Below are 22,288 nucleotides of genomic sequence, written 5' to 3' on the forward strand. Positions count from 1 at the left end.
ATGGGGGTCGAGAAGGTTACAAGGGGCCACAAGCAAAGCCTAGCGCAGGCTCACATTCTAACCTATCCTTGTGTTACTGGGCAGGGTGGAGCTCTCGTCCCCTTCAGTGTTTCTGTTTTTATTATTTCCTACATTCTACAGAAATTATTTAAAATGTGAAGCTGGTACCTGGAATTTCTGGCGGAAGCAGACGCTAAGGCCCTGTAGTGAGACCTGTGTTCGCCTGGGACTCTGGGGCTTCCTTCCTCTGTGGACACTCACTCAGGGAGAGGGGAGGGGCTGGTCCCCCTGAAGTTAGGAAGGGAGCTGGTTCAAGGTCAGGGCACCACAGCTGGAGGGATTCCTCTCTGGAGACAGGGGTGTGAAGATAGCACAGTGTTTTTATTCCTTTAGAAATGTCTGTAAGAGGTCTGAGTACTGCGCTTTAAGGGACGTCTTACTACACAGTGGCACCCAACAGCCTTGGTCCCCGTTCCTTGCAGGGAAACTGTAGCCTTCTCCACACTCACCACATCTTTCCAACGTTGCTGAGACACTCCTTTAATGTCAGTTCTGTGTACTTCATAGTCGTAGCCCCTAGCTCTAAAGACCAACCATGGAATAGTAGCGTACCTATGGCTCTCTTTGAGTCTTGGACACAGTTTGAAGCACTGCATTGTTGTGGGTGACTGAATTCTCTAATCAGTGAGCCCAGCAGATGTTTCTGTCCATATCCTCCGCAGGAGAGCCTGATCCCATCCTTCCACGCACCGAGCACCAGCCTGGCCATTCACAGTCACAGTGTATCCGTGGACTCTAAAGACAACGTTAGCCACGGAGCTGGTCCAGCCCCTGCCTAGGTTAACCTGGGTGGAGAGTGGAAGTTGACCTTGCTGTCACTTACTAACACTTGTTTCTATAGAAAAACAGGAAGTAGAGATAGACAAAGAGATGTGAGGACACAGCTCCTTATGGTTGCCCCTCAGACACATGTTCGACGTGTCCTTCATGTGTTTTCCCCAATTGCATAAGCAGCTACATGAATGACGAGGTAGATTCTGTCCAGATCACCAGGGTAGGAGCCAGTCCACAGACTTTGCATTCTGGAAAGTTCTTGTTTGTTTGGTTGGTTGGTTTTGTTTTCTTTTTGAGGCAGGGTCTTCCTATGTAGCCCTTCCTGTCCAGAACTCACTGTAGACCTGGCTGGCCTCGAACTCACAGAGATCAGCAACCTCTGCTCCTGAGTGCTGGGATCAAAGATGTACTCTACCTCCCCGCTCCACCTTGTTAAATGTGGGGGTATGACATGACACAGTGATATCATGACGATGCGTGTTGATGGAGACTAACGTATGTCCACTGCCTACTAGGCAAGGTGCAGACGCGTGTCGGTCTGTCATCGGGGGAAATATCCTTTCTCTTTCCCCTTCAACCAGTGACGCTTCAAATCTACTGAAATCAGCTGCCAATAGTATAGTCTCTGGGAAAATGTCTGCTTGTATTTTCCCTCTCTTTCTCAAGAAAGAGAGCTCCCAGTTATCTCTGAGATCTAGAAGCTCCACAGGGGAGCTGGAAGGGGAAGGGGGGGCACATGGAGTTGTCAAGGAAGAGAAAAACCTTCAGGGGTGGGAATGGGCCTGAAGGGCCAAAGTTCTCTGGTGTCCTGTTGGACCCCGGTGTTGTCTTCCTCTGGGAGGGAAATTTAATCCTCTTCACTGATGGCATTCCAGAGAGAAGACTAAAGGCCACCGGGATCCTAGTTGCTGGATCTCTTCTCCAGGTGGAAACAGGACAAGCAGAGAAAAGTCTCATCAATACTTGCTGACCCTTATGTGTGGGATTAAAATTCCTCATTGTTCCCAGATGCAGTGTTTGGGGTGATGTTCCCTGGGTTTCCTCAGTGTGTCTGGAAAGACCACTTCAGGCTTAGCTTGAGGCTAGGATCAGTGGCCCTGCCTTGTCCACAGACCCTGTGACAGCATCCCTTGGAGGGTCTTCGAAAGCATCTGGTTAACTTAGCGATGTGATATGACATCTCTATGTCTGTACAGTAACTGTAATGTTTCTTTCACTGCGGACTGTAATCCGTTCAGGAAGCCATTGCCTCCCTTCTCGTTTCTGTGCTAGGAGAGCACTTTCAAGAATATTCTTGCCTTGCCTCTTCATACTTCCCTTTCGTGGGATGAATTCCCAGAGGGGTGATTGATAGGAAAACACACTTGCATGTTTGCATACTCTCAAATGTCTCCTTCACAAAAATGGATACTCTCAACTTTGGGAAAAGTCAGGGACCAGGCTGTGCTTTTGTTTCCCCTGCCTCTAACTTCACTATGGGTCAGCAGAATTGTCATGAATGCCAAGAGCCACAAGCAGGGCCATATGTATGATGGAGCTCAGAGGCAAGAAGCTGTGATCAGATGTGGGCTTGTCCAGACGGGCTGTGTAGGTGCTCTGACTAGGGGATGCTCTCACAGAGGCGCTGCAGGTAGAAAAAGCAACAAGGTAGCCTGAGTTGATGCTCAGATGCCAGGCTGGGACCAGGGTGCATCCGTGGGAAAGGAAGGAGTTGCCCTGGGATCCCCCTGATTCTCCACCCCTGCAGTCCCTGTGAGGAAGTGAGATGACAGTCTCAGTCCCTCTGCTCTTTTCCCCCTATGGCCCTCACCCCTGCGAACCTCACCCCTGCGGCCCTCACCCCTGTGTATCCCTCACCTCTGTGACCCTCACCCCTGCGGCCCTCACCTCTGTGACCCTCACCCTTGCAGCCCTCACCTCTGTGACCATCACCCTTGTGACCCTCACCCCTGTGTCCTCACTCCTGCTGCCCTCACCCCTGTGAACCTAACCTCTATGAACCTCACGCCTGTGACCCTCACCTCTGCGACCCTCACCCTCTGTGAACCTCACTTCTGTTACCCTCACTTCTGTGATCTTCACCTCTGCAACCCTCACCTCTGCGACCCTCACTTCTGCAACCCTCACCTCTACAGCCCTCACGTCTGCGGCCCTCATCTCTGCAGCCCTTACCTCTGTGACCCTCACCCCTGTGGCCCTCACCTCTGTGACCCTCACCCCTGTGGCCTTCACCTCTGAGACCCTCACCTCTGCAGCCCTCACCTCTGTGACCCTAACCCCACTGTGCACTAAGTTCTAGCAAAACATGTCAGTCAGTGAAATGGAAAGAAACCCAGGGAGCAGCAGGACCCAGCCATACTTTAGCTCCGCTCCCTTAGCCTGACAGCTGCCCTGTGAAACTGCCTTGCCAGTCATCAACCGGTTCCGTGCTCTGGACCTTTGTTTACTCAAAACCGAACTATGAGGAGTCAGGACCCCCAGTCCCCGGTTCTGTTCAGAGCAAGCTGTTCCCGCCCTCTGCTTTGGTCCCCAGCATCTCCCTTACTACAGTTAGCTGCCACTCTCTGCCTTTCAGCCTCTGTGCTGCCAGCCCAAACTGTCCTGAGCTTACATGGCTGGAAGCAAGAAAGTCCACCAAAAGCTGTGTTCCGTGCCCTCTGTCCCTCTCTAGATGCCCTTTGGTTTGTGGTGTTTGGGGTTGGTTTGTTGTGTGCTGCTGGTGCTGTTGTTAATTGAGGGAGGGGATATTGACACAGCACCTCGCATAACCAGGCTGGCCCTTGAACTGACTCCGTTGTCTCTGTCACTGGCTCACTCTGCCTTCCTTACCTTGTCTTCTTAAGCCCACCTGGGGACAGTAAGGCTGTAGGCTCAGGAGTTGAAAGATGAGTTATAAGCCATAAAAATAGGAAAAATAAATGTACAATAACACTTAACAAAGGAGTTCTCCTATAACCGTCATGCTTGCCCATGCCAGACCCCATGTTTCCGACTCCCTGAAGCCAGGTAACAAGGACATCTTCCACTTCCGAATGGAGGGAACCAATGGCCTTTGCACTAGTCAGTCATGGGATGCTGGGCCCATGAAAAGCAGTAAAGGGAAGTGGGCCGCTGCACGGTGAACAAAGGGAGCCTCAGGAAGCAGTTGATTCCACAGAAGGATGGTGCTGACTTTTCTCTCTGTGGGGAATTAGAAGAGCATTCTGTTCAGGAGGGAGCTTGAGGTTCCGAAGCAGGGACAACACCACAAGCCAAGCTGAAAGGATGGAGGTGAGAGCCAGCGGAGACCAGACAAGGAGCCAGGCCAGCTGTCCCCAGCCTCCCCATGGCTTCCATGTTGTGCGATGCGCCACACTGATTAAATCGCCTCCCGCCGTTTGATGGAGAACCTGTAATAGCCTGTGACTTGTGTTTCTTGCAGGCGACCATGGTCCTGAGCTCTGCATCCTTCTGGTTGGGATTGTTCCTGGTTCCAACTGCGTGTCTGATTGAAGATGTGGTGTGGCGAGCGTAAGTACACAGTGACGTCATGCCATCAGGCCTTGCACCTCTCTCCTTGCAGCTGCCTCGCACTGGGGGCTATGGGAATTAAGAAGAAACGGGACTCCTAGCGCTTGCCAAACAAAAGGGGTTATTTATTTATTTATTTATTTATTTATTTATTTATTTGGGGGAGGTTGTTTAAGTTTAAGCTTGTGCTTCATTTTGATAGGAGAATGCAGAGGCAAAGGAACAGAGAGCAGAGGTCACGTGACAGCCAGTAGGGCCATTGCCTTGTGTGTGACTGTAAGTCTGTTTCCAAACACAGACGCATCTCATCACGTTTAGGAAACACGACCGAAGACTCTTTCCACACCTTAAAGCTGATGCCAAGCAAGCCCAGATAGTGCCTGGCTCTCAGTAGAAAATCATAGGCACGTCAGTCACTCCCCTGACAGAAGGGAAGGAGACCTCATCCTTCTAACCAGCTCACAGCAGGAGCCCTGCCAATTGATTCTTCTCAAGAGACGATTTTACACCTCTGTAAGAAAATCGCATCACAAATATGAAATTATGATGCAGATTACATGGGAAATAACTCAAACTTGCTTCCCGCTCCTCTGTTTTCCGTTCATACCTTTCCTAAAATATAAAGAAACGCTGGTGTCCCAAGAGAATCTAGCCTCTAACTTCATTCAGGCGAAGGTGAGAGATGGTTCTAAGGCCCATAGTACTGGTTTAGGCTCAGATGGGCCTAGTTCCTCTTAGAAATATGGCCAATTTCCCTGAAAATTGAGACTTCTAGCTTGGGCAAACCACAATTATTTCAGGGCCCTGAGGTAGCAAAGTGAGATTTTTAACCCAAGCCTTCCAGGAAAAGACACCAGGTCTCATTTTTTTTTTTATCTCTTCATTCCTCCCACACTTGGCAGGAATTATTCTTGCCTGACGGGGATCTCTTGTGAAAAAGTCTTCATTTGGCCACTATCTTGACAGATGATTGTGCTGGCGCAGAGAAGGGAACAATAATTTTCCTAGAATGAATATTTGCTTGTTTTTCTTCCGCTAAGTTTTTCGACTACTACCAAAACTCATATCATTTGAACTTCTTAAATTCATTTACTAACTAACCAACTGCTTCTGTTTGGTCTGCCACGACTGTGTTCTGTAAAGGGCACAGTTGGAACCTGCAGGATGGCTAGAGCCAGGAAAGATATTTCCTTAACCTACTAGACGCCTGTGAGGAAATAGTCATTCCATCACGTGTTCCTTGAGCCAGTAGGCCCAGTTTGGGCACAACATGTTTATTCCCTAGCTGAGTTTGTACAGCTCTGCAAATAAGTTAGCTTCAGGGCCGAGCTCCTTCTTGACTTGGCTGCGTCTGACGGGAAGTAATTACGGGCTTACAAAATTTGTCCCCAACTATCTTAATTCAGCTATCTTAAATTAATGCCATGAAAACAGAGTTTTATTGAGGCTCATTCCTTCCGCCAAGTGGGTCTTCAGCAAAAGTATCTTTGTTTCATTTTAACAATAGAGTTTTGCAAGAGGATTGCAAAGGCTCTGCATTCCCCTGTGTCTTCAGAACCCCTTCCAATACATTTTTGCAAGTACAAGTCCTCTGTCACCATGAAGCAGACAGATGATCTCTTGCCTCCAGCAAGACTCCTCTTGGTCCCATTTGTAGGACCTAGGCTATAAAATTAACACCATTTACATTTTAACAATGATAAATCAGATGATACTACTTCCAGCTCTGGCATATGGGAAGAGTAAAAATCACTTTCCCTCCAAGGAGCTTGCCAGCTGGGTTCCAACTGGGACCAGAGCCCCACAGAAAGGTCTGAGGAGCCAGCAGGGAGGGCTATCCTTGCCGGTTGTATTGTTAGGGCCCAGGCAGGGGCTGCCTGCTGCCTGGCAGGGTTGGTAAGCACAGCTTCTCCTAGGAATGGCATCCTATCATTTGACAGAGCCAGAAGAGGCCCTACTGACTTACATAACCACTTTCCGAATGCATTTTGCTCTTGCGTTATTGAGAGGAGCTAAAACAGTGTGTTAAATTAGCCCAAACTATATGCCCATTTGCGTCTTTGTTTTTTTTTGTTTTTGTTTTTTTTTTCTTTCTAGTCAGGGTTTCTCTGTGAAACAGTCCTCAGTCCTGACTGTCCTGGAACTCACTCTGTAGACCAGGCTGGCCTCGAACTCACAGAGATCCACCTGCCTCTGCCTCCCAAGTGCTGGGATTAAAGGTGTGTGCCACCACCACCCAGCCTATATGCCCATTTGCAATATCTGCTTGATGCCTAAACTTCTGCTGTCCCCATCCTGAAGAACAAGAGTTTCGTGAATGTATGTGGGCCCATAGTATACTGGGAGCTGGAATTTGCCAAGGCCAGTGAACCTGGTGGCTCCCCCCAAGGACAGAAAGTATGTGGCAGACTGATTGCCCCTGGAAAAGCCACAGAGCTCCCCTGTGGCCCTTGTGTCTGAACTGCCATTCTGAAAGCTTTAGAAAACGTTCTCCACACTCCCATGGCCCACCATGCTCTACACAGTGATTCTCAACCTGTGGGTCGCAACCCCTTTGGGGATCGCATATCCGATATTTACATTAAGATTCATATCAGGAGCAAAGTTAGTTATGAAGTAGCAATAAAATAATTTGATGTTTGGGGGTCACCACCACACTGAGGAACTATATTAAAGGGTTGTAGCATCACTGTCTACATCCGCCCATCCTTTGATCTCTGATGTCTCGCTCACTTTCTCTAACACAGCCCTCACACTAACAAAAAATTCTCCCACTGAGCGATACTCCCAGCCCTTGTTTTTTTCGTTTTTTTGGGGTTTTGTTTCATTTTGTTTTAAGATAAGTTCTTTCTGCATAGCCCAGGCTGGCCCTGATGTTAAGATTCCCCTGCCTCAGTTCATGAGTGCTGATCCTGCAGGCGCTGCCAAAGGCTGTTGCCCTGTCTTTGGAAACTTTCTTACAGAGCAGGCCTGGCTTTTCGAGGGGACATCACGAGCACCTAAGAGGCTGAGTGACTCACTTCTAGGCACCTCTTCCTTCCTTTAGCCAGCCCCTTATCTCCATTCCAGGACCTGGCTGTTAAGAGTAAAAGGAGAGAATCAGGATGAGGTCATTTGCTCTTCCCACAGTTTGTCAACTTTCTGGATGAAGACCCGTTGCTAGCCTATCTGAAGTCAAATTTGGAACACCATAAAAAGCCTGCCCTATTATTTCTCCAAAGTTTGATGAGGGCCCAAATGGCCCTAATTGTTTATTAACATAATTGACTCTGTGACCCCTGGCTAGTGAAGAGTCTTGTCAGATGTGTGGAGTGTAAACCGTGCAGAACTGTTTTAATATCGGTTAGCCTGCGCTCTCCCAAAAAACGCTTACCTGTGACAGCATAAGCAAACTGCCAGGTAGGTGTGGCTCTGCATCCAGAAGAAACTGGTTACTGTCACGCTCTAGAAGCGGTGCAGAGCTCAAGGCCACCGACCGTGGTGGAACACCCTTCCTTATATGAAACGAGTCTCCTGTCTCTTTCACTAGGCATCATACAATACATTCCCCAATCCCAGAATGACTTCATTTCTGGATCGTTTCCGATAAATAGTTAAATGGCAATAAAGGCCATTTCTGTGTACAAATGGGCCTTGATTGTATTTTAACATTCTAACCAAACCAATTTCTGTTGAAGCTCACTGTGTTTCCTCTTTCAGCCACGGAATGTGATGTTTCCGATTGGCTGGCTGTTCTTGAGTGCAAAAGAGCGAGCTCAGATCTTAAGTTCTAGAACCTAAACTATGAGACGTTCAAATTGCCACCACAAGGGACCATAAAAGCAGAAGAGGGCTAGGACCAGGGGAGGTGGGCTAGAGAAGTAGTGGAGGGCTGAAAATGATTTTACACACACATACACACACACACACACACACACACACACACACGGGTGTTTGAAAAATCTGACAGTGAAACCCGCTCCTTTATACAACTAAAGCTAATAAAAAAGATAAAAGTCTCTTAAAACCTAGAGATGCTCTTTCCTGCCCCAGAAAGCTCAGAGTGGCTCATCTGTCGGCCCCCAGATAGCTCGAGTCTCTCCCTCTTGTCTTGAATTGGAATGTCTTGAATGGGATGAAATTAAGGAAGCTGGGGCACTGGGGGAAAGACACCAGATAATAATCTGACTTCCGAGCTCTCAGTGAAACGTGACCACACACCAACGGCAAATGCATCTAGCTTTGCCTTGATAGCAGGTCAGTGTGAAATCACTACACGCATATGTTACAGGGAGACTTAAGATCGGTATTCTACTGACTTCAGCCCTTAGTAGGTCATAGTCCTTGAGGAAGTGCTTTTAAATTTCTGACATCCTTCTACTCCAGTGCTACATGCCTCCCTAGGCTTACAACCCAGGGCTCTCAAGAGGGGCTGAGTCCCAAACCTAGTTCACAGAAGCCAGCCTGGCGCTGCGTCCTCAGAGAAAACAGTTTCTGGCTTTATGGAAGCGAGCAAGCCATTGCCCTCCCCAGGCCAGTGTCTGCGATGCTGGGTGTCACGTCCTTTGTTTCTCGGCCTAGGCTTCAGGTTCCATTATCCTACACCCATTCCGTGTCTGTTCTTCCTGTCTCAACCCCCAACAGCTCTGTCTCTCCTGACCCAGAAGACAGCAATGGGGCTAGCCCAGAGGTGCTCTGTCCTGTGCAGAAGGGAGGGCAGTGTGGGGAAGCATGCCCACCCTAGTGGAAAGTGACTTTGGAAGGCGGAGCATGGCACTTGGTTTATTATCAACACAGGAACATTTAGCAATACTGGACAGCATACGTGTAAATGTCCTTTCTCCTGCAAAATATTGGCCATATTCTCATTTATTGTTTAACTTAAAAATTCCATGGCTCCTACTTTGAACTTGGTATTTTATCGATACTGAGCCTCAGAACTCCGTCTGAAGTAATTAAGGTATCATGTGTTAAGGCCTGTGCGGTTTTCACTTGTTTACTCTGTGAGGAAGGATGGCAGGCGCATCGCCCATGTCTTCCTGCTAGTACTCCATTAGAGATTAACATGAAGTGCTGGGTGAGCCGCAGTATCTGAGCAGACCTGTCCTTACGTGCGGAGGACTGCTGGGAGGAGCAAACCCCGTCTCCCGGTCACCATTTCCACTGCTGCGCAGTCACGCTCAGTTATTTCTGGGTCCTAGCCTTCTACAGCTTGGCAAAAGAAAAAAAAAAACTCCTTAAACACAGTTCATCAGCATGAGGATGTAGCAGAGCCGTTCCTAAGGAGACCACCGGCACTGCTGCCTTAAGATTGTCGTGACTTTCTGTACGCAGCACTTTGTTGCCTTTATCTAACCTACTTTTTTCCTTTTCCTTTTTGTTGTTGTTGTTGCTGGTGGTGATGGTGGTGGCGGCGGTGATGGCGATGATGGTGGTGGTGGTGGTGGTGGTGATGGTGGTAGGGGTGATGGTGGTGGTAGAGATGGTGGTGGTGGTGGTGGTGGTGGTGATGGTGGTGGTGGAGGTGGTGGTGGTGGTGGTGGTGGTGATGGTGGTGGTGGTGGTAGTGGTGGTGATGGTGGTGGTGGTGGTGGTGGTGATGGTGGTGGTGGTGGTGGTGGTGGTGGTGGTGGTGGTGGTGGTGGTGGTGGTGGTGGTGGTGGTGGTGGTGGTGGTGGTGGTGGTGGTGGTGGTGGTGGTGGTGGTGGTGGTGGTGGTGGTGGTGGTGGTGGTGGTGGTGGTGGTGGTGGTGGTGGTGGTGGTGGTGGTGGTGGTGGTGGTGGTGGTGGTGGTGGTGGTGGTGGTGGTGGTGGTGGTGGTGGTGGTGGTGGTGGTGGTGGTGGTGGTGGTGGTGGTGGTGGTGGTGGTGGTGGTGGTGGTGGTGGTGGTGGTGGTGGTGGTGGTGGTGGTGGTGGTGGTGGTGGTGGTGGTGGTGGTGGTGGTGGTGGTGGTGGTGGTGGTGGTGGTGGTGGTGGTGGTGGTGGTGGTGGTGGTGGTGGTGGTGGTGGTGGTGGTGGTGGTGGTGGTGGTGGTGGTGGTGGTGGTGGTGGTGATGGTGGTGGTGGTGGTGGTGGTGATGGTGGTGGTGGTGATGATGGTGGTGATGGTGGTAGGGGTGATGGTGGTGGTGGTAGTGATGATGATGGTGGTGGTGGTGGTGGTGGTGGTAGCAATGGTGCTAGGAATTGAGCCTCAGGCCTTGTGCAGAGGAATAAATGCTCTACTAACTAAGCTACATTCCCAGCCTATTTCTTGTTAAATCCCTTTTCTTCATATATATATATAATGTTTCAAACCAGAGGATCAATTTTAGTTTTGTGTAGTTTTGCTTAGTTTCAAATTTTAAAAAATTAGCACATAGACATAAGATTTGTTCAATGAGGAAACAGAATGGAGAGAGAGAGAGAGACAGAGAGAGAGTTAGTAAGCTGGGGTGGTGGAAGGGTCATTCAGTGGCAAAGCATTTGCCTAGCATGTACCATGCCAGAGCTCAATTCCCAACATAGCCAAAACAAAAAGAGATAAAATGTCTTGAAACCAGAAAGTTAGTGTCTCTTTTGGAGACACCGCCTTGGTGATGACGATGTCATTTTTAGTTCCACCGAGTGTGCATGGCTGTGGGGTGCAGCGCAGGAGCTGAATATATGTGTTCAACAGGTTACAGTTTAGCTGTAATTTAGAGGAACCTGAGACCAACAGATTATTTGACCATTGCGAGGGATTTCATTTAGCCAGGAAAAGGGAGTGGGTAATTCTTCTGCTACCCAGGAGGGACCAAGCTTCAGGCCAGGTTTCTCACTGTGGCAGGAAATCAGCCCTGGGTTTCCTGAGTAAGCCGTGGCCAGAGGAGGATGGGAAAGCTGCACTGGATAGCTATTGATTCCAAACCTCAGACCAAGGTTTCGCATTGAGAGCATGAATTCTGGTATCCTAGACCTCATCTCTGCTCAAGCAGGGGTTCTTGTGACGGTAAACAGGGAGGCAAGTACTGCTAGCTCCGGTCTCTGTGACCCAGCTGAGCAGGAAACAAGGACCAGAACCTGTGCAAAGAGAAAGGCTTAACATATCTCATGGGCTTCGTAGCCTACAGCGGAAGCTCTAGGGACCAACTCTTTGATCTCCGGGGCTTCTCTTGTCCTTGGTTAGAATTGCCGGGTCCCCAGCTTTTATGGAGTAGGACACCTGTGTTTCACAGTCCAGGTCTCATCCGAAGTATTCAGGATGATTGGGGCTGGGGAGGTGAACCCCTGTGACATGCCAGCTTATCCAGAGGGTAGGTACCTCGCTGTGCCAGGGGTGTCCAGAGGGCACCTTGCTGTGCCAGGGAGGGTGTCCAGAGGGCACCCTGGTGTGCTAGGGAAGATGTCCAGGGAGCACCTCACTGTGCCAAGGAGGGTATCCAGGGGGGCACCTTGGTGTGCCAGGGAGAATGTCCAGGGGGCAGCTCGCTGTGCCAGGGAGGGTGTCCAGAGGGCACCCTGGTGTGCTAGGGAAGATGTCCAGGGAGCACCTCACTGTGCCAAGGAAGGTATCCAGGGGGCAGCTCGCTGTGCCAGGGAGGAGGATGAGCAGTCTTCACAGCTATGTCATGGTCACATGCCATCTTCTCCTGTCTGTTTCTTCTGCTCCAGGGCCAAGCACACCTGCAAAAAGACGCTGCTGGAGGAGGTGCAGGAGCTGGAGACCAAGTCCCGAGTGATGGGGAAAGCAATGCTGCGAGACAGCAATGGAAAGAGGTGGGCAGCCCACAGAGTGTTCTCCTGTCCCCCGCCGTCTCGTGTTTCTTCTCGCTGGCTGGTTTTCAAGGGGAGCACGGTGGGCTCAGTTTCAGGCATCCTGATTACTTGCTAAGAATGCGGTCGTGATGAGCTTCAGATTGCGTCTACTCAGAAGCCATGAGAATGGGAGTTTCTGGGTCACTGGGCTTGTCCCCAGGTAATAGTCGTGGTTTTGTTGGGTTTGGGATGTTGACCAAACGGTCTTGTGCATAATCGACAGCAGAGCAATATTTTCTTAAAGGGGAGGAGGTGGGATTTAGAGTGGATTCAAGAGCCAGGCCTTTTGGTTTCAGGCCCAACCATGTTACCCAAGGCTGAGTAAGTGGAGGAGCACGTGGTTAATAATGGAGAGCCTTAGTTGTCCATAAAAGTTTCGTTACAGTCTACATCAACAGACCTGAGGGGGTTTCCTCTTTATTTATATTTTATGTATATGGGTGTTTTACCGGCATGTAACATATGTCTGTGTACTGTGTGTGTGCGGTACCCACAGAGGGTACCAGAGGGTGTGGGTACCGCACACAGAGGCCAGAAGAAGGTATAAGATCTACTGGGTCTGGAGTTGCATAGATAGTTTTGTGAGTCACTATCTGGGTACTGGGAATTAAACCCCAGTCTGTAAGAGCAGCCAGTGCTCTTAGCCTCTGACCCATCTCTCCAGTCCCCTGAAGGGGGATATTTTTCATGAATTATCACAACTTAGTAGATTGGAGAAAGGTTGAGAACACTCTTGGCATATGTCTTAGGGTTTCCATTACTGTGAAGAGTCACCATGACCACAGCAACTCTTATAAAGGAAAGCATTTAATTGGGTGGCTTACATTTAATTGGGTGGCTTACAGTTTAGAGAGTTAGCCCGTTATCATCATGGTGGGACATGGCATCATGCAGGCAGACATGGTGTTGGAGAAGGGGCTGAGAGTCCTGCATCTTGATCCAGAGGCAGCAGGAAGTGAACTGTGACACTGGGTGGTATCTTGAACACAGGAGACCTCAAAGTTCGCCCCCACAGTGACACACTTCCTCCCACAAGGACATGCCTACTCCAACAAAGCCACATCTCCCATTGGTGCCTCTCCCTGTGAGCTCATGGGGGCCAAATGTATTCAAACGACTACAGCCTAGAAGCTGCTGCTTCACCTGCTTGGTCACCAAGCTGCTCGGCCCTACACCCAACAAGTACCTGGGAAGTTCTCTAATCAGGAATCTGTATGGTTCTGGGCCAAGGATCAGCCGCAGTGTGGAAAGATGGCCGTGTTTAATGCGGAATGTCTAGAAACTTCTGAGTGTTCTTCTCCTAAGTGACTGGAAGGAAATCTGTAGCTAGCTTCTAGTGAAACACGGACCTAGATAGAAGTACTTCGAGAAGTTTCTATTTTGTGTTATGTTGTATTTGTTAGAATCTTTTTACAGCAGTGGAATCAAAGATGCTTGGTTTGTAACAAAGGGGCTTTTGGGGCTGGGAGTGTAGCTCGGTCCATAAAGTGTCACAGGCAAGCAGAGGGACCGGTGTGTAACACCAAGCCCAAGTGTGTAGAAAGCCAAGCATGGCAGCACTTGCAAGCCCACCACTGGAGAGATTTCTGGGTAAGATGATGCATTAGAAGCCTCACCACGGGAGGTTCCGTGAAAGAACTGTGTGCACCCGGGCAACCCAGGAGCAAAGTAACACCGTCTCTTCATCGGTCATAGACAGCTAATACTTGGAGGGGAAGAGGGAGGTTGTGAAGTAATACAGACAGCTTGAGCCACTGTGAGAGTGCAGAGTCTCAGGTGTGGGTCCGGCCAGAGAGGCGCGTGCGGGAGGGAGCTGTGGACTGTTGGCCTGAAAGAAGAGAGAGCCCCGTCCTCCTTCGTAAAAAGATGGGCTCCTTTTGCTTTGTTTTCTGTGCTGTACTAGGAATTGAATCAGGGCCTTGCATATGTTCCACCCCTGAGCTACACAAAACCCTTGGATTTGTCAGCAAAAAGGGGACAGAGCCACAGCCACAGCCTCACGCCGTCACCCTCAGCAGCCCGAGGAGTCTCCCTAATCCAAGGGAACTCAGGCTAAGCCTGGATTTGTGGCTCTAACTCAGAGAAAAAGTCTCAGGCTTAGCCACTATGAAGCAGAATTGGAGATTTGTATTAAAGGTATTTTAATAGAGTCTCGAGCATGAGAATTAGGAGAAGACACTCAGAAAGTCAACCCCATGTGTGGGCCCCTGCTTCTCAAGGGGGAGTGGGAGGAGACGGAAGCATACCCAAGTTTCGGTATGGGCTCCTGGAAGGAGAGATGCGACTGAGTGTTTTAGGATTATGCCATTTTGGTGGCTATAAAGTTGCATTTCAAAACGTTTTTAGGAACCCTCCCTCTTTACTCTCTTGATAAGAGAAATGATAAGGTAGTCGGGTGCCTTGGGCTGATTTATAACCTGATAAAGTAAGACCAGGAGCCACTAGGGTTGCGCAAGGTGTGTAGTCCATGACCTTTCTGTGTCTGTTGACTCTGGCCAGATTCCGAGGAAGCTCAGGTTTGCGGTGGGGAAGGGAGAAGCCGCCAGTAGTAGGTAGCTGTTGGGATTCCTGCTTCATTGCTAATGAGAGGCCAGTGAGTGGGCCTTTCTCTTCTCTTCCTGTCTTTCAGTCTCGCCTTGAACATATATCTTCCTGTCTGTCTAGTGGCAGGATGGTGGGCATGTACCGTCCTCCTACACCACAGCCAGCTTTCTGTGGCAATGGGGAACAGCCAGGGCTTTGGGCACACAGGGCGAGCACCCTACCCTCTCCCCAGGCCTTGTGAATATGTTTTAAACATCTGCCAGCTGTGGTGGCACACACCTTCAATTCCAGTACTCAGGAGGCAGAGGCAGGCAGATCTCTGAGTTCAAGGCCAGCATGGTCTACAAAGCAAGTCTCAGGAGATCCATGCTCCTAAGCTAGGGTGAGTTTCATGACTGGACTTGCTGGGATTACATGTACACATCTAGATGAACACGTGTTCAGAGTGTGCACGTCATCACAAGGTCAGTCTGTCCTTTTCCTATTGTCTAACACTTCATTCTGGGATTGCTCACCAGGGCGGTGTGGGACCCACTGGCCTCCCCAGTATCTACCCTTTGTTTTTCTCCCTTCTCAGGCCACCAGGCTTGCTGCAGGCCGTCTGCCTACTAGAAAGTAGAGGCGTGCTGTTCTCTTCAGGAGGCGATTTCATCCACTTGACCTCCTGAGAGCTGCCTCATACCTGTTCTTTGATCACTTTTGTTTGCTTCTCCACACCTGCTTGGATGCCTGGGCACCTCCATGCTGGGAGGGACCAGTGGGGGATGGGCAGAGGGGTGAACCCAGCTTTCCCTTGGAAGATATTCTAGACTCTGGCTAAAGTACTGATCAGACTATCCTTCCATCCCATCTGACCATCAGTTCACCAGTTCACTCCCCTGATTGTGTGTGTGTGTGTGTGTGTGTGTGTGTGTGTGTGTGTGTGTGTGATATAGGCTTATAGAGGAAGTTCCATACATATTAGTTGACTGACCAGCTGGATATGCAAAAGTCCAGCTCAGTGAGGTGACAGCGATGAAGATGAAGTCTGGTTTGCTGGCTCATCTTAGAGGTGGCCACAGAGAGAAAAAGCTGAGATTCAGTTACTTCGTTTCCAGAGAAAAAAACATTGCTCTTAACAGTTGAGACTAGAGGAGTTGGAGAGTTGGCTCTGCACCCCCAACAGGCTGCTGACAGCCAACTGTAGCTCCAATGAAGGGGACCTGACTCCCTCTTCTAGGATCAGCAGATACCTGAGTTCACCGACATGCTAGCACACAGGCATGCATGTATACTCATTATTTTTAAATAGCAAAAATAATTTTTTAAAAGAATATATCAAGGGGTGGTGATTTAACTCAGAAGGTAAAGCCACTTCCTGCCAAGCCTGCTGACCTGAGTTCCATCCTTGGGACTCACATGTAGAGGGAAAGAACCAGCTCTCAAAAGTTGTCCTTTGGCTGAGCAGTGGTGACACACACCTTTAACCTTCAGCACTTGGAACATGAGGGGAGGGCAGGTAGATCTCTGTGAGTTCAAGGCCAACCTGGTCTACACAGAGAAATCAAAAAAGTTGTCCTCTCTGATTTCCACACATGTTCTGTGGTATACCAAAACACATACACACAAATATATATATTAAAAATGAATATATATACATACACACACACACACTTAAGTTAAAAAAGAGTGGCACTAGTTCCGTGCTGTGGGTTAAACCAATAGTAGCAGTACCTGCCTTTGTCCCCAGCCTCTGCACCCAGTCCCCAGCCTCCAACCCTCACACCATTCTCCAGGGACCTCTTAGGGACGTTCTGCTGAGCCACAACATCTAGGTCCAAGTCACTGACAGAGTCCAGCACTGTTCATTGGGATACTACTCATGGGAAATAAAAGGAAAATCTTTTGGCACTACCTTTAAAAACCCTGTTGCACCAAACTTGTAGCTACAGTCTTGAGCTGTATCGAGGGTCCTTCTGTATCTCATTCACGCAACAGACTTCTTAATTTAACTCAATAAGCGTTTATTTACGGGGTGGGGGTGACACAGGCAAGCCTTGCATGTGTGTGGAGGTCAGAGAACAACTTGTAGGAGTCGGTTCTTTTCTCCCACCATGCAGGTTCTGGGAATCAAACTCAGGTCATCGACATAGCAGCAAGCTGAGCTTGACCTGGTGAGCCCTCTCTCCAGCCCCAGTAAGCTAATTTGCCCGGCCATTGTGATTAATTAGCACAAATCCCAGTTGTAATGAATTAAGTAAAATGCTGCAGATCCCCAAGACTGCAGTGGGCAGAGGGTGGAGGGGTAAGGGAGAAGGGGAGACATGGCAGAGAGAGAGAGAGAGATTGAGAAAGAAACGGGGTGGGGAGGGGAGGAGAGGAGCCACAGCAGCAGCTACCTCTCTGGGAGAGAGACAGAAAAGGATGGGACTCAGACTGGAAGCTGAAGATCAGCTTGCCTCTGCAGAAGGTGGGAGGGAGAAGGCATGGCCTGTCTCTTTGTAATGGTAAAAGTAAAATGCTGCGGATCTGAAGGCATAAGTCACGAACAAGGCCACTTCAGTTTGGAGTTATGATTAATAGGGTGTTGTTTATTTAAAAGGGAAAAAACTTACAGATCGCTGTCCCAGACAACAGCCCTCTGCGCAACCAAGAAGGGAGTCTAGTCACCAGCGGAGCAGGAAGTGAAGAGAGGAAGTAGCCGTTTTTTTTTTTTAAAGGGAGAGAAACCATGCCCCAATGGGCTGGTATCTCAGCAGCTATTGGTTGGAGGGGCAGAAGGACCTCCTGCAACACAGATCCCTAAATGGCTGCAGCAGGCAGTGGTCCAATACCACACCACAGGTCCCAGAAGTGGCGGTAGTGGGCAGTGGGCCATGAGACCACATCGCAGGTCCCTGAAGTGGCAGCAGTCAGTCCCAGGCAGGGATGGCACAGTTCCCAAGTGTCTGCAGTGGGCCACGAGTCCCAGGCAGGGAGCAGTGTGGTAGGTGAGAGATCTCGATGGGGCAGCCAGTCCCACGAGGAGAGACAGACAGATGGGCACGCCAAAAGACCATGGTGCAGGTCTCTCCCAAAGTGGCTGGTCCCAGGAAGGGAGCCATGCAGCAGGTGAGAGACAAAGACATGGATAGGCATGCCATGCAGAGTGAGGTTGGATATTTATTTAGTGGGTTATAAGGGGAAAGGGAGAAGGGAAGAAGAGAGGAGAGGAGGAGAAAGGAGAGGAGAGGAGAGGAGAGGAGAGGAGAGGAGAGGAGAGGAGAGAGAGAGAAGGGGCTCAGGCTGGAAGCTAGACATCAGCTTGCCTCAGTGGACAGGGATTGGGGGGGGTGGCTTGCCTCTTAAAGGGACAGAGCAGACCATTATACCAGTCTTTGCCTATAGTTTAATTAGCTGTTACATTTTCTTTTGTTACCATTTGAATCTGAATGTCCTCAATAGGCTGAAGTTTTTGAATGCCTGGTCTCTCATATTTTGGGAGGTTCTGGAAACATTGGAAAGAGGAGTGTGGTTGAATAGAAGTAAAATCTCTGGAGGTGTACCTGCCCAGGCTTCAGCCTCACTGCTTCCCAGTCGGCTATGAGGTGGACAGTGATCTTCTCACGTGTTCCCACCACCATGGTGCGAATGAACTGAGATGCTCCACCACGTCTTCCCTTCCCTGTCAGGCTTAATCCCCCTTAAATGGTTTCTTTTTCAGTTTTGTCATAGTGATGGAAAAATAGCTGTTTCAACAGTTCAATGCTATTCCTTCAGTAAATCAAGTTAGCCTGTAGGTTTCATGCACAAATAAGTCCTGTGCTTAAGATACTGATCTTAAGGATGGGTCAGAGGGTTGGAGATGTGGCAAGCACAGGGTTACAGAGAAGAGCTTGGTAACCAAGAGCAACATTGTCTCAACCTTCTTTGTCCATAGCAGAGTTTGCTCCTTGCGTATGGTTATGCACTGTAAAAATGCTAACACTTTTTGCTGTCTGGCTTGGTCAGAACACTCCCCTAAGCCATCCTCCCAGGAGCCCTTTTGCAGGCAGGCTGATCTCTGTAGAAGGGCCACCCTGGATAGCATAATGTTGTTTGTTTAAGAAACAAAGGCTTAAATGAAAGAACTCTTTCTTCAGTGTTTTAATACTTTCTCTTCTTTATTCCTAATACGTAATTCAAGATTTTTTTTCTGGTAGAAGAAAATCTACCATGACTACTTACTTTTATAGATACTACAAACCTATGTCCAAAACAACACTTACGGGAACAGACCACTTCCCCGCAGTGTTTTCTCTTCCTGGGTGTGGGATAGGGTATGTTCTGTGATGCTGGGTTTCACATACAGCAAGGAAACAGGTGAACAGCGGAGGAAAGGGTCTGGGCGTGGTGTCATCTTAGTCTGGATAAACAACAAGGAGGTTCTTGTTCATTCTAGATCCTTCTCTCTGTTCATCACATTTGGTTCAAGGAGGGCAGGTGGCCAAACTGGCTGTCTCTGCTTTCAAGGCCAAGCCGTTCTGGTTGCTGCCTCAGGCTTCCCAGGAGAAGGCAGATTCTCTCTCATCTAAGTGCTTTCCATGACCTAAGGCCGGCTGGGCCTTGGGTAAAGATAGCAGCCTGTCTGGCTTGGAATCTTCTGCCAGCGATCAAGTGTCTCCCTCTGGTTTTGTGTTCTCTGAGAACATTGATGCCTGGCTCTGGGGCCTCTCATAGGGCGACCTCAGGAGGGAATCTGATCCCAGCTGGGTGCTGCAAAGTCAGCATTCTCCCTTTCAGCCTCCATGACAGACTGAATGGACGCTGACAAGCCGGGGCCGGGGTGTGGGGGTAGGAAGGTGGGGGGTGGGGACGAGGGACAACATGGATGGATTACTGCCCGTGACGCAGTGCTCCCTGCTGAAGTACAGGGGCCAGCGCCTGCCTGCGGCCTTCCCAGAATTTCCAAGTCTACCAAGTCATCCTTCCACAGCACAATTTTCCAGGGCTACCTTTGAAACTGGTGAATATATATATATAAATGAATATATATTCATAGCATATGTAGATTCACAACACATGCGGAGAGTAAGTTCCCATCTCATCCTCTAGCCTAAAAGCTAGACAATCCATCTCTACTGACTATTCCTAACTGACCTTTTTTTTTAAAAATATTTATTTATTTATTATGTATACAATAGTCTGTCTGTGTGTGTGTTTGCAGACCAGAAGAGGGCACCAGACCTCATTACAGATGGTTGTGAGCCACCATGTGGTTGCTGGGAGTTGAACTCAGGACCTTTGGAAGAGCAGGCAATACTCTTAACCTCTGAGCCATCTCTTCAGCCCCTAACTGACCTTTCTTAAAGACCACAGGTTCACAGGTTTTTTTCCTCAACAGAGGATGTGAACACAGCAGGCACTCTGTTTCCTATTGGGTCCGTGCAAAAATTTAGCTGAGCCTCAGGCATATCAGGAGGGTGGAGGCATCCGGAAAGAGGTTTAGTTTTTTGGTTTGTTTGTTTTTTGTTGTTATTGTTTTTGTGGTGCTAAAGCTAAACCCAGAGCCTCACACATACTAGGCAGGTGCTCTACTACTGAGCCACACCCCCAGGCCACAGATTAAGTTTTGGGTTGGAGAAAAGGGTGGGTGCATGCAAGTGTGCATGTGTGTGTGTGTGTGTAAAACAAGAAAATTCCTAATACAACTAGATCATCCCAAAATTCAAAACACCTGTTAATTGTGACCTTTAAACAGAAATTCTTGCATCTTTCTATGAGTATTTAAGGGTTGGGTGTGGCTCAGGAGAAGGGCTCTTCGCTTTCATAAGGGGCCCTGGGCTCCAATGCCAACGCCTCAAATGAATGAGTTAAGTGACATCATAATACCGCTGAAGGTGTTTGGTGGTGGTACGACCGCCACGTGGAGGCGGGATTTAGGCAAGCCTTTCCGGTGAGAGCCCACATCAGTGCAGGTTTCTCCAATGTTGACTTTACATCAGTTCAGGGTAGGGGGGGGTGCATTTTCTTGGGGTTACAGCTGTTGGCATCATGTACCTCCATCTTCTCCTCATTTCCCTCCTACCCCATCCACATTTTTCTCCTAAAATGACTATTAGTTTTTTTTATTGGCCAAAAGGGTAGGAAATTATGGCATCATTTCAGCAAACTTCTCCAGGCCAGGTGGCAAGTGTCTGCTTCCAACACCTGGTTGAGATTTATTTGCCTTCCAGCTGCATTTTTTCCGTGACTGTGTCATGAAGCAGAGCGAGGAGCCCAGCGGTGAGACAGACGGGACGGAACGGGGCTCCAGGCCCTGCCACTCTCTTGGCTCTGCGGACCTTGGTTGGGTTATTAACTTCTCTGAACTTTCCTTTTCCAGTCATGAGTCCGCTGTAAGGGGGGAATTGGAAAAATCCACAGTAAATCTGCAACATGTATAGACATGGAGAGAGTAAACTCCCATCTCATCTTCTGGCCTGATAGCTAGGCAATCCATCTCTACTGACCATTTCTAACTGGCCATTCTTAAAGGCCACAGGTTTTTCCCCAACAGAGGATGTGAACACAGCAGGCACTCTGTTTCCTATTGGGTCCATGCAGAAATTTAGCTGAGCCCCGGGCATATCAGGAGGGTGGAGGCATCCAGAAAGAGGTTTAGTTTTTTTCTGTGGTGCTAAGGCTAAACCCAGAGCCTCACACAGGCTAGGCAGGTTCTCTACCACTGGGCCACACCCCCAGGCCACAGACCAAGTTTTGGATTGGGAAGAAGGGGATATCTAGTGACATCAGCTCACCCAATGTGCTTTTGGGTCACTGCCTCCAGGAGCTCCTCTTACACATAAGAGGCTGGGCCCATGCAAGCTGCCCCTTACACTCCGGGCTGTCCTGATGGCTGCCTGAAACAGTGTCCCTACCGGCCCCTGTCGGCTGTCCCAGTTGTCTCAAAGCCTTGGGGAAAAAGTGCCTTCTCATGGACATCACTCATAGGTTTGGTCCTTCTCCACTGTGGTCATGTCAGTGTAAGCTGACATTCAGCTGTTGTTGTTGTTGTTGTTGTTATTCCAAGGTGTGCTGATGTGCACCTGTAATCGCTGCATTTCGGGAACCAAGAGCAGAAAGGATGGCTTGAACGCAGGAAGTAGTGGTCATACACATAGGCGGTATAGAAAGACCCTGTTTTTAAAGAGAAAAAGAAAAGTACTCAAACATTAAAACACACAAAAACAGAGAGACTATCACAGAGGGGTCCCCATGTTCCCAAATCACAGATCCAACAAGTACCAAGATTTTGCCAGGGTTGCTGAATTTAGCCCCGTTTGGCCCTTGATTTCAGTTTGCTGAAGTGTGTCAATGCAGATCTTAGCCATCGGTACTGTTTGTCCTTCCGTACTAAAGGATTTTCCCCAAATAGTGCAGCCTGCATTAGAACGCCTTTTACAGTGTGCACCATGCTGCCGTTCAATATGAACAGTGTGGTGCCACCGTCTCAGGTCACATCTAATGATTGGTAACCACTCCCCAGTGCCAATCACATCCTTGCCCTATAAACAGACTTTCCAGATGGTCTTGGCCCTCCCTGACTTTTCAGGGCCAGCGGGCTTATTCTGGAAGTAAAGCAAGGACCATATTAACCTACTCAAGTGCTCTCTCTCCATCTACAGACGTTATTTTTTTTTTTTTTTTTTTTTTTTTTTTTTTTTTTT

The 22,288-nt window shown here is 49.0% G+C and overlaps 1 protein-coding gene across 7 annotated transcripts in view; it reads left to right on the forward strand.

Moving 5' to 3' along the window:
- Window positions 1-22,288, forward strand: part of Atp8a2 (ATPase phospholipid transporting 8A2) — a 538,932-nt gene that overhangs the window by 480,544 nt on the left and 36,100 nt on the right. For all 7 annotated transcript variants that reach the window (XM_050152334.1, XM_050152332.1, XM_050152331.1 and 4 more), the window contains 2 exons: window positions 4,256-4,344; window positions 11,955-12,059. In XM_050152334.1, coding sequence (XP_050008291.1) covers window positions 4,256-4,344; window positions 11,955-12,059 — 194 coding nt within the window. The remainder of the gene's footprint in view (window positions 1-4,255; window positions 4,345-11,954; window positions 12,060-22,288) is intronic.

The sequence above is a fragment of the Alexandromys fortis genome, unplaced genomic scaffold (assembly GCF_014885135.2).
Source record: "Alexandromys fortis isolate MF-2015 unplaced genomic scaffold, M_Fortis_MF-2015_v1.1 scaffold_75, whole genome shotgun sequence".
Taxonomy (NCBI): Eukaryota; Metazoa; Chordata; class Mammalia; order Rodentia; family Cricetidae; genus Alexandromys; species Alexandromys fortis.